At 32.7% G+C, this 12,721-nt stretch overlaps 1 protein-coding gene across 1 annotated transcript in view; it reads right to left on the reverse strand.

Moving 5' to 3' along the window:
• Positions 1–12,362, reverse strand: part of LOC140671643 (uncharacterized) — a 117,622-nt gene extending 105,260 nt beyond the window's left edge. The window contains exon 1 of the mRNA XM_072903117.1: positions 11,711–12,362. Coding sequence (XP_072759218.1) covers positions 11,711–11,771 — 61 coding nt within the window. The 5' untranslated portion in view covers positions 11,772–12,362. The remainder of the gene's footprint in view (positions 1–11,710) is intronic.
• Positions 12,363–12,721: the final 359 nt, after the last annotated feature.

Consider the following 12,721-nt stretch of genomic DNA (forward strand, 5'->3'; position numbering starts at 1 on the left):
AAAGAGAGAGGAAGAAGAAAGAGATGGGTAGACGCAGAAAATGCCAGACACAGAAGCGGAAAGCTTTATCGGCGCCTGGTCTACACATACCGTACTCCGTAAGCTCGAAAATTAAACGGAAATTACTTTAAGCTAATAGGTCAGTATCGAATCCACTACCGTGACGTAAAGCTACGTAACTACGTAACGTGCTACGCGATTTTCCACCTATCCGGCTGTTCTCTTGTGGAGAAACCGTCTTCAAACCGTTCTCCCTCTCTCTCTCGCTTTCTCTCTGAGAGTTACGAATTCAATTGCGAGGCAAGCTCGAGTGCGCGATTGCGTTTCTAATGCGCAAGTTATTTCATTAGCAACTGCGTTGTTCCGGGTTAAGGAAATTTTAAAGAACAGTCGCTACCTCTCTCGTGTGCGAGATAATAAATTTGCAAAACGAGCGAGAGAAGTTTATGTTGCGAAATTTTGCATCGCAAACTTGGGTGTGCGTGTGTGTGTGTGCGTGTGTGTGTATGTATACGCTCAATATGTTTGACTCTTGTAAGAGATAAAGTTGAAGAATTCGCAACTGTTGGGAGGCTATATGTGTTAGATATATATATGTATATATATTGCGAGAGAGGAGCAGGCGTACTGTGTATGACAGCAGTCTACATTTAAACTGGGTCGCGTACGCTCCGAGCGGAATTGAACTCTTCGTCCCGATGCACTACTTCCGGCTTGCCGTGAAGTTTTATGCCATGTTCGATTTATCGATACATTGTCGAGGCTGTGTACTTTTTAACGCGCGGTTATTCGTACGTACACAAGATATTCGCCAGTATGTGTTTCTCGCAGATGAATTATTCCCCTGGAAACTTTATTCGCGAAATAGATAATTCGATAAATTTTATTATACACACCCTACATTTTATAGGAAACTAAGTATTTTAAACATTGCCTAATTCAAGCAATATTAATGATTATTTTAAATTAGAACGAAAAGAGGTAGCGATATCCTATGCCAATTATTAGATTATATAATAATAATTCTTATAAATTCTAGTAACAAAGCTTACTTCGATTATTATATAATAACAATTATATAGCGATACCTCTTTATATTTATTTTTCACGTCAATAGGCTTTAAATTAATTGATCATTATTAAATTCGCTATATGTGTTAAAGACAGATGCACACGTATGTTCCCACGTCATCGGGAACTGACGTCATCGACAGGATTACAATAGCAAACACATACGAGGCTTGGATGCATATATAGCCACAATCCTGTCATTCTATGTGAACCAACAAAGTGTCACGAAAATAGATGGCGATATATGAATATCGAGAGCTCGACAAACTCATGATTATGGAAGACCTTTGGGAGAGATTTGAACCCTTCATTCCACCAAATGATCAAGCTAAATTTATACTGGCCAAAACGTTCATTTAAATGTTCCCCTGAAAGCCATTGCATTTTTGCCCTCTGCCAATTGTCTTTCGCGAAAAATGAGGGCATTTTAATTCGTGCTGGCAAGTAAAGAGCATCGAGAGATAAGAGCATCCTTAATCATGCTTGCGAACGTGCATTCTGTTTTTTGTATTCATCTGTGATCTTCGATTGGTGATCTAAGGATATTGTTTTCGCGTTGCATCCTTCGATCTGATGCATTTGTAACCGGTCCAGCTTTGCCATTTCTCTCAGCAATGACAAAGAATACTTTCTGAGAGCGACTTTCTTTTGAATCACTTAAATGGAAGAAACGAAGCGTTTCTTTTCTCAAATATATGCCAGCTCTGCGAGCGAGTGAGCGTTCGTTTGACGGGTGGAAACGTACGCAATTTATTTGATACTTGAAAGAGCCAGCGATGGAATTATTAAGTAAATTCCATTATACAACGGTCTAAATTTTTCCTGCTTCGCGAATTCATATTCGAGCCATCGCGCTTAAGGGCCTAGTTTGTTCTAGCAGCATAAAAATTTGATACCTTTTAGGAATTTTTTTGAAGAATATAAAATTTATCTTTTTGACGTTTTACATTTTTATCGATGTTCAAACAGTATTTTTAAATCTTTATATTTAGATATTTAACGTTTTTTTGTTAATACGTGTCTCTGTGTGTTGTGTGTTTGAAATGCATCTTCGTATATTATTTAAAATTAATAAAATTGGTCTATCTAATTTTATTCTGGAAGGTATATTATGAGATATTTAACCTAATTTTATTAAGAAAAATATTAATTATTAATTTTTGAAATTTTATTTAGATACAGTATCCCAAAAAAGTGTTCTCTTTCATTAAAATAAAATTAAAGTTATTCGATCCGTTAGTTTTTAAGCATGTTTAGCACCTACAATCGGAGCAAAAAGTAGTCGAAATTGACGAATGTATACTTTTCTCATATATCTTAATATATGATTATTATAAAGATTGCATAAAATCTTATTATTTATTCATAACTAGAGTGTAGAAATGTATTTTTAAACTTCTGTTGCTTTCTTTCGGAGAATTTTCGTGTTTCTTAAATTATAATGAGAAACTTTTATCATTGACGGTACCTCGATTTCAACATTACAGCACAAAATTTGAATTATAAAAATAAAAGAATTTTATCGTACAGAGTAATTTAAAATGTCAGAATAAAAATTATAATAGTGAATAATGACAAAATATACAAGATTTTTAACTATTTCTTTGATAAATTTAACAATTTGTCATTTCTCCGAGAAGAAAGAAATGTGGCAACATGGTAATTTTTCATAAGTTGATCAAATTGCAAATTGACATATGAGGCCTAGTCGCTTCTCGCTTACACGTTTGTATATAGAGGCTTCTTCAGATGAAAAGATAGATTATTTAAAATGTCAAAAGAAGGCTCAGCTGAATGCTATGTTGCCACGTTTTTAATAAATAATATCATCTCGGATAATAGGACGAAATTGAGAAAATTATATTCAATATCTTTTGAATTAGTCAGTAGTTGACCAAAATTATATGATCAAATATTTCCTCTATATTTAAACTATACTTTTGCAAATTTTGAATAAATTCCTATTATTATTTCTATCTATTTTAACTCTTAAATCAACACGATTACAGGTTTTTTATAAGATAGAAAATCTGTAATCGTATCAATTTAAGGGCTAAAAAGGACAGAAATAAATATATTTATACTTATTTATATAAATAATTATATTTATAATTATATTAATACTTTTACTAATAATTAGATTCACAAAATAATTATATTTATAATAATATCGACGGGTCCCAAATTCCTTAAAAATTAAAATCCTTATAAGTTTTGATTGCTTCAGTGAATCAACTCTAGGTTTCTTTATAAGTCTCTAAACATGTATCAGAACAATCTGTGCAAATTTCATTAAATTCTTATATTTCAATGAAATTTGCAAAAATGGGTACTAAACATCCTTAAGATATTTATCACATCAAAATTTTGAGAAAAATGCATTGTAGATTCACTTAAAGATCTAGGTGTAATTTCATTCAAAGTCTTACAATTCAATTTTGTGAATTTTTCACAATAAAAGAAAAACATCTTCAGACATTACACTTTCAGAAAGTAAAAAAAAAATTAATTTTTTGTAACCATCTAAAGTAGACTAGGCACTTAAATTTTGAAAAGATGACGGAGATAATGATTTGTGTCGTCGACTGTGCAATGCGATGGCCAAGTGTCAAACGATAGTCGTGCATGACACGATGATGTTCTAATTTCAGTGAACAGTGATCCAGTTTCCCTAGCAAACAATGGCCGATACTCATGTATTCCGTTCGCGATCTCCGCAAGATTAATGGCCGTCACACAGATTTGACATCAGCGGAGGAGGTCAGTCGGCTTTATGGTCTTCCAATCGTTGGTCTTTTTCCTAGAGAGATGAATTCTCGAATGCCGACGGATTCGGTCTCAGATAGAAACTTTGTGGATCGAAGCGCCTCGTAAATTGTTCGGAGTACGAAAGGTACATTTGTTAAAAACTAACACTTGTGTAGCAACAAGATGTTGAATGAGATGAGAACAGACACGGAGGGAGAGAGTATTTATCGACGATGGAAAAACATCATAAAAGAAAGCGGAATGTATGTTTATTTCGAGAAATTTTTGCTGAAATTTGTCGAGATGAAAATATCGGATATTTCTTCTTCATCAACTTCAAACAATAAGAGAACATTAGATACATTTTTCAATTAATTTAAAAATGGGATATTTTTATAAAAGCATTTACTTTTCTTGTAATCAAAATTTAAAAAGGTTTTAACATGGTTTTTAAATTATCGATGAAAGCAAGATAGCTATCTGATATCACTATACAATAAACCAATATTTCGGATCAAGAATACTTCTTTATCAATCTCAAATAATATGAAGAGAGAACGTTCGATAATTTTTTAAATTTAAAGGTCATATTTTTACAAAAGCATTTTAAATTATCAACGGAAGCAAGATGTGGTTATCATCTGTGATATCATTATTCATATGATATGTTAATATTTCACTTGAAGAATATTTTTCCATCAGTCTCAAATAATAAAGAGAAAACATTCTATAACTTTTTAATTAAAAAAATATGACATTTATTTTTTTCATAAATATAATTGAAAAAGAATATGATAGATGATAAAAATAATCAACAAAATGCAAGATGTAGCTATCATTTAATATCATTATTCATATAATATCAATATTTCGCATCAAATAACTTTTTCAATTTAAAAATATGACATTTTTTAAATTGAAACATTTGTTTTCTCGCGATCATAATTGAAAAAAAAACACAATTGTAAAATTATCAACAAAAGCAAGACGTGGCTTTCATCTGATATCATTATTCATATAATATCAACATATTGGATCAAGAATATTTGTTCTCGAATAATGTAAAGAGAGAATATTCAATAATTTTTTTTAATTTAAAAATGTGACATTTATCTTTCTTGTGATAATATCATAATTAAAAAAATGGACGATTGTGAAGTTATCAATGGATGCAAGAAGTGACCTTCACATATGTATATGTGTCATCGAAACGGATGTACAGATGGACGCGAGAAATGAAACGGAACGGGAAATCACGATATGCAACAGTAATGAATGCGATTATTCGAAGCTGCTTAGCAGCCGGTCTCGATAAAGATGATATATGGGACGATATAGGCGTTAATGTGAATCGTCATAAATGATAATTTCATGGCTTCCGCAATTAATCCCCGACACCGGAAGCGTCGAAGCGTGTATATCTTCGATCGCATCGGAGGAAATCGAACGGACGGTCACGATCGAAATTTCGGTTTTAAAGTCAAGGCACAAATTATAGGCGTCATCTTACCCGAATCGGGGTCATCATCGAGACGGCATTTTTTTCTCTCTCTCAGTCTACATCAAACCTCCAATGCGCCATCAATCGAAGATTAATAGCATCGAACGGCACAAAGGAAACTCGGTCGTGGAAATTCGGTCAAACGTAGACATTTTTCCCGACCTATTTTTCTCGAAGCTGCACATATATTTTCGACTTCAAAACATCAGCGATATATATGTACATATATATATATATATATGTTCGATTTCGATTGGCTCGCTATGAAGTGGGCGATGTTGAAGGGACAAATTTCGCGTAACGATAAACATCATCGGAATGGAGGTCCAGAGCACATCAATGTTTCATCAAATATAAATGTATCCCGGTTTTTGCCGTGTGTGTAGAGTTTTTTTTCTAAAAGTGTAAAACATGCGCGTGTTTTTTGAAAGCTCGTGACTATTGATGATTATAAAGTAACATAGTAATTGAAACGTCAAGTCCATCTGGGCGATCTATGACTGATAGAAATCTATTTGCATACATGCATACATGTATTTAACTTTTCGAATTTGTTTTTTTTTTCTACACCTCAAACGGCACACAATATTTATAAAATATATACATAATATTTATAATATTTATTCAAATGTTTATCAAAATATCACCTAAATATTTTTATTATAATTAAACAAATCACGTAAAGATTTATCATAAGCATCAGCAAATATTTAAGAAATATTTACAAATAATGTTAAAAATATGTATTTTTTTTTTACTTATTATATTATATAAAATATTTTATTATATTTTAACAATATGTTCTATACAATTTTTATAATTTTTTTCTCTTAATGTATATACAAATATTTATATATTTATATTTCGAAAAAATAAATAGTAGAAATATTTAGAAATATTTATTAGAAATATTGTATGTCTGGAACATATTGGACACAAAATTATAAATACAGCCATAGTCGAAAATATTAGGCACCCTTAAATTTTCCGTATTTCTTATTTTGTTAATAGTATTTAAATACTAAATAGGTTAAAAAATTTTTTAATAACTATCGATAGCACTTTAAAGCTAAAATTTCAAGCTTTAAAATGTTTCTTTAATTTTTCGTCTGCGATTATTTTTCGCCGAGTATATCGACACATGTCTGAAAAACACCGATTTAGTTTCAAAATTATGTATCTCGGCCAAAAAAATTGTAAGAAAGTTTAAAAAAAGAATTTTGTAGGCAAAATGTTGTAGTTTATGGAACTTGACTCAAATTTTTCGAGAGAAATTTTTTTACCGAACCGCAGAGTCAAAGATACAATAAAATTTTAAGAAAAAAAACAATGTTTTTTTTTAAAGCACAGAACAAGGAAAATACAAAAATTTTTTAATGCACTGATACTGCATTAAAGTTGCTATCGGTAATTTAAAAAATTTTCGTATTTCCTGATTCTGTGCTTTAAAAAGGAACATTGTTTAGTTTCTTAAAATTTTATTGTATTTTTCGCAAAAATTTCTCTCGAAAAATTTAAGTCAAGTTTCATAAATTATAAAATACTTTTTTTAAAACTTTCCTACAATTTTTTTGACCGAGGTATATAAATTTCAAAACTAAATCTGTGTTTTTCAGACATGTTGTCGATATTCGGCGAAAAATTATTGCAGACGAAAAATTAAAATAACATTTTAAAGCTTGAAATTTCAGCTTTAAAGTGCTATCGACAGGTTTTTAAAATTTTTTAAGCTTTTTAGTATTTATATACTATTAATAAAACAAGAAAATTGGAAAACTTAAGGGCGCCTAATATTTTTGACCACGGCTATATATTGTTCTTCCGAAATTTTTCGTCCCCAATTGTAGATCGCATTTAATTATTTTGCTTCGACAGAAGATACGCTGGTAGGAATTATCCTATCTAAATACAAATCCCTCGCGGAAGGCAAACAATTGTATTCATGGGGGAGTAGTACCTTCCGATTATGTTCGCTGGCAAACGAGGATTAGGTTCAGATTTATCCGGTTCTCGTTTTGTAATCCCTCGCGCGGACGCTCCAAGTAATAAAGCGCTAAAGGCTCATCTCTTGTATATTTACGACGCTGTATCGCGCTTTACTGGATGGAAAGAGAAAGCTCCAGGGTGCGCTACATCGAGATTATCAGCTTCGTCGGGGACGGGACATTCGCGCGATTTCACATATTCATCGTTCTATTAGATAATATGTCCCCGGAAAAAGGTACATTCATTACGTGATTGCCTTCGTGTAGGAAGACGAACACTGACTTTAATTCATCGACGATAGTTAAGGATGTTTAGCACCTACAATCGGAGCAAAAAGTATTCGAAATTGACGAATATATACTTTTCTCATATATCTCAATATATGATTAGTATAAAGATTGCATAAAATCTTATTATTTATTTATAGCTAGAGTGCAGAAATGTATTTTCAAACTTCTGTTGCTTTTTTTCGGAAAATTTTCGTGTTTCTTAAATTATAATGAGAAGCTTTTGTCATTGACGGTACCTCGATTTCAACATTACAGCACAAAATTTGAATTATAAAAATAAAAGAATTTACTCGTACAGAGTAATTTCAAATGTCAGAATAAAAATTATAATAGTGAATAATGACAAAACATAGAAGATTTTTAACTATTTCTTTGATAAATTTAATAATTTGTCATTTCTCCGAGAAGAAAGAAATGTGGCAACATGGTAATTTTTCATAAGTTGATCAAATTGTAAATTGACATATGAGGCCTAGTCGCTTCTCGCTTACATGTTTGTATATAGAGGCTTTTTCAGATGAAAAGATAGATTTAAAATATCAAAAGAAGGCTCAGCTGAATGCTATGTTGCCACGTTTTCACAATAAATAATATGTCATCTCGGATAATAGGACAAAATTGAGAAAATTATATTCAATATCTTTTGAACTGGTCAGTATTTGACCAAAATTATGTGATCAAATATTTCTTTTATATTTAAACTTTTGCAAATTTTGAATAAATTCCTATTATTATTTCTATCTATTTTAGCTTTTAAATCAACACGATCACAGGTTTTTTATAAGATAGAAAATCTGTAATCGTATCAATTTAAGGGCTAAGAAGGACAGAAATAATTATATTTATACTTATTTATATAAATAATTATATTCCTATATTTTTAAAAATAGGTACTAAACATCCTTAACAGCATGGTTACACGAAAAAATGTAAGTGTCAAGTCAAAACTTACATTCACAATTATATGAACGCGTTCATTGTTTCTATATATATTGTTATATATACGCAAGAATTTATAATCTTCTTAGAAGAATTTAAAAATCTTGAAGTTCAACAATATTATAGTCTTATTTAAATACTATAATTATCATTTCAAGAATACAATAATTATTTTGACTCTAAGAGCATTATAATCTTTGATTTAAACATGTGTTATTTTCTGTCCAACATTTTCTCTTCTTTATTCAAGAAAATTATTTTTAAATAACAAAAATATAGTTTTCTTGATTGACTATGTATTGTATAAAATGTATTCATTCAAATAAATTTTCTTTGTTTAACACAATATAATTTTATTTCAAGATTTTGAAACTAAAAATATTTTCAAGGAAAGAACATTCTTTTTTCTGTGTATTCTAGTGCATTTCTCGTTTATGTTGTTAAAAATATTGTTTAAAGTTAATTATAATTTAATCACAGATTAAAGAATTAAAAATATTTCAGTTAAGTTGAATTAAAGTTTGTGAAAAAGTTCTTTCACACTGCAATCTATTCTATCACCATCAGCACCAATCGATTTATCCAGAGTATTTACTTAAATCTGGTAAAAAAATTCTCTGAATATTTTCTTCGATCTTTTGTTTTTTTTTTTAAATTCTTGAGGAAAAAGAGAATATATTTTAAAAGTTTGTTGGTGCAATTTTTTAAAATATGATTTTTTATTGTATTTGTTTCCTAATACTTTTCACTCATATGAAAAAAAACACAGAACCACTTAAGTGTTAAATTTGCAAGTGCACTGAAAAAAATTGAATCGTAAGATAATCATTTTTCACTTGCATAACATTTTAATTTTTTTATTACTAAAAATTATAATAAAGAATATATGTATATTTAATATTTTGTTGAGACATTGAATATGTAAACAGAGATATATTTTGATAAACATATCACTTGGCTCGGTCGATTGTTTACAATATGAAAAATTGTCAAAAAGATTTGAATTGTTAGATTTTTTCAAAATAAAAGAAATTTTTGAAAATTCCAGATTTTCAAGTTTTTTTCCAGGAAGTATAAGGACCTCGTTAACTATAATTTAATTTAGATTAGATTTAAATCTCAATTAATTTTAACTAATTGGTTTCGGGAAGGTTTTTTGGCAATCTTATCACCATTGATTCGACTTATACGTTGTCGTTGATTGATCTGAAATCTCGGTCTGACACCGCTTCTTCCTCGGAAGCAAGTTTGGCGCAAACACGTCTAATTTACACTGACCAAAGAAATTATATTGCAGCCAAATTTCATCCAATTCCGGAAGATCTGACTTTCCTCGCAATGTAATCCAACGGCATAATCGCGCTAATCCTCGACGTACATTTTATCGTCGGATTTCACAGGTGCAGCGAGCGGATATAATACTCGAGAAAAATCATTTCCAGACAAGATTAGATTATTAATGAGGAATTGAATCCAAAGGCACTGCGACGCATAGAAAGTAGAATGTCCTTTCCGAATTACACGAATTTCACCGGAGTTATAATCCGCGTGAAACGATCATCAATGTGCACATAATCCTCCTGTTACGAGCAGAGATCCATTCAGAAAAGATGTGAATACATATTTCTTAAGGAATCGAATTTCAAAATAATTCCTACATTTATATTCCACAACTTTTTCACTAAAAAAAAAAATATGTATGTATTAAAAGGAAAATTGTCTTCAATTTTATTACCAGCGTGACTTGTAACCCCCATCGAGTCCGAAAAACGCTTCTTTCGCAAGCGAAGAATATTTTGTCAATTTTAAAATTTCTCACACATTTGTGATACATATTTACATATTTATTTGATCAAATATCCTCAACGATATTCCTTCAGACGGAATCATTGAATTTGCATCAATTCAACCTCCGTTTCTCACATATTGCACTCGCAGCGTCCTCGGGTCCTCGGGTCCTCGGGCTTATGCGGAACAATTGAAAATTTAATTAGCCGCGATCTCTAGCGTCCACTAGTCGTGCGTTGATTTCATTAAAGCATGGATATTCGACGAAATAATCGCTTGTTATCGAGAGAAAACGGAGAGATTGCGATAAATGTCGCGGAACATGACAATCTTGTTCTTGAATTCTCCTCCTTAACGAGCTGTCGCCATTTTTCTCGTTAAAATGTCATGTGATAAAGAATTGCCGGAATAGACTTTGTTTAATTTGGAATTGTCCATTGGCAAATGTTTGGGCACAAAATTGTATTTATCATGAAAAAAGACATATTTTTTCGCTGGCACTTGGATCATTAATTAATTAAATTAAAATAAATTTATTATATAACAAAGAAAAAGACCTTCTTTTAAATTAAGAAGAACTTAATTTATTCGTATGCAGATCTTATAACTTTCGCGATAATTAATGATCTTTCATTACTAATCTCACAATCGCGTAAAAAAAAGAACTTAACAACAATTGTTAGGAACAAATAATTTAATGTGCCATGTTGAACGAATGATTAAAGCGTAATAATTTTCGGCGAACGAAATATATGCAATACGTAGAATCGCGCTAATTACTTGCTAATTGAGCAATCTTGATGCTTCTGCGAAACGGTGATTGATTCTGATTCCCGATATTTTAACGGAATAGTTATTATTGATACATTTGCAGCATTTTTTAATAATAATTTAGTTAATTTTTTAAAAATTTTATATTCCTTTTAACAAAGAATTAAAAAGTCTTTATTTTTGAGAATCTTTTTGTTTTTTTTTTTTTTTTTTAATCGAAGCACTATTAATACTTTCACGAATTTTAATGCGTAGACAAAGTTAAAATTCTTTGTGTCGTTGGTTTTGAGGTGCTTAAATATTACATCGCACATACTTCACGACCCCCTCCCCTTCCGGAGGGATCCACATCACACGCAGTTTCAAATCAGGCTTTGTCCCACCCGAATCTCGCAAACACGCAACTATCCTCACTTACAACTCTGTATCAGCAGAGCCTCTTTCTCACGCGACGAAGCTCTACGTATTCTTCCATAAAAGAAGATTATGTATTCTTCTCTAAAAGAAGATATACATTTTTCTTCTCTATTTCGCGGCATTAATCTTCGTCGATTTCTTCAGCGTGCATCACACTTATTCGAAGCAAGATGATGCGAGTCTGACGTAACACACTCACCGATGCAGACGACGAGCGCCACGGCAAGAATCGGCGGGAAAGCCCTCGAGGACGAAAGCATGCTGGCGGCCGTGGACGTCTGCGAGGAAAATATACGATGCACCCGCGACAAGCAGGGAAAGGGACCGTCACCCGGCCACTTTGGAACGTCTCCACTGATGTCCTGATAGCGGGAGATCGAACTATTTGGGATACCACCCGGCAAAGGGGCGGGACCGAGACAGACGATGGCCCGCGCGAAAAACGAAAAAAAAGGCACCGCGTGCACCGACCCGCTTCCTTCGTTGTTGATCACTTCGGTGACCCCCTCTGGTTACTTCACTCGAGGTGGATCAATTTCACTCTATGTTGTTTGTTGAACAAATTTCTTCCTCGTCTCTTCTAAAATATTTATTTGTCTCTATCGCGAGAATAATATATTGTCGCGATATTTGCTTTTTTTCCCTCTCTCTCTTTCTCTCTCTCTCTCGTACAGATTAATTCCCCCCGCGCGATTAATAATCAGAATGGTACCGGAGGAGGGTGGGAGAAGTGAGGGCGGCTTTTAACAAGGAGGCGCGTTCCTATACGTCTGTTGCAGCGCCAACGTCGGGACTGACTTTCTCTTCGTTATACGGCCGTTCTGCAGCAGTGGCGACGCGTGGCGTCGCGACGCGCCGCGTCGTCGCGCGGATAGATCCCCGCCGTCACGTGTGCGCCTGTGGGCGGATGCTCCGGATGCAGCTGGACGTGTGCGAGAGTAAGGCAGCCGATGCTTTGAAATTCGGCGCGCCCGCGCCAAGAGACCGTCGAGACTCTCGCTTTGCGTCGCAAAACCGATCAGCTGACTCGCCTCGGAGTCGGCCTGATATGTCAACGTGCATGTGTTATTAGCCGTGTGGATATCGACGCTCCGCTTTCCTCGAGTACTCGAGAATTATTTATAACAAGAGATGCAACGGTGTTGATTTTCACTTGTCACGAGATTGTAAGACTACAATTGCAATTTGATTAAGAAAGTTTAGTACCTAT

Source organism: Anoplolepis gracilipes, chromosome 12 (assembly GCF_047496725.1).
Source record: "Anoplolepis gracilipes chromosome 12, ASM4749672v1, whole genome shotgun sequence".
Classification (NCBI taxonomy): Eukaryota; Metazoa; Arthropoda; class Insecta; order Hymenoptera; family Formicidae; genus Anoplolepis; species Anoplolepis gracilipes.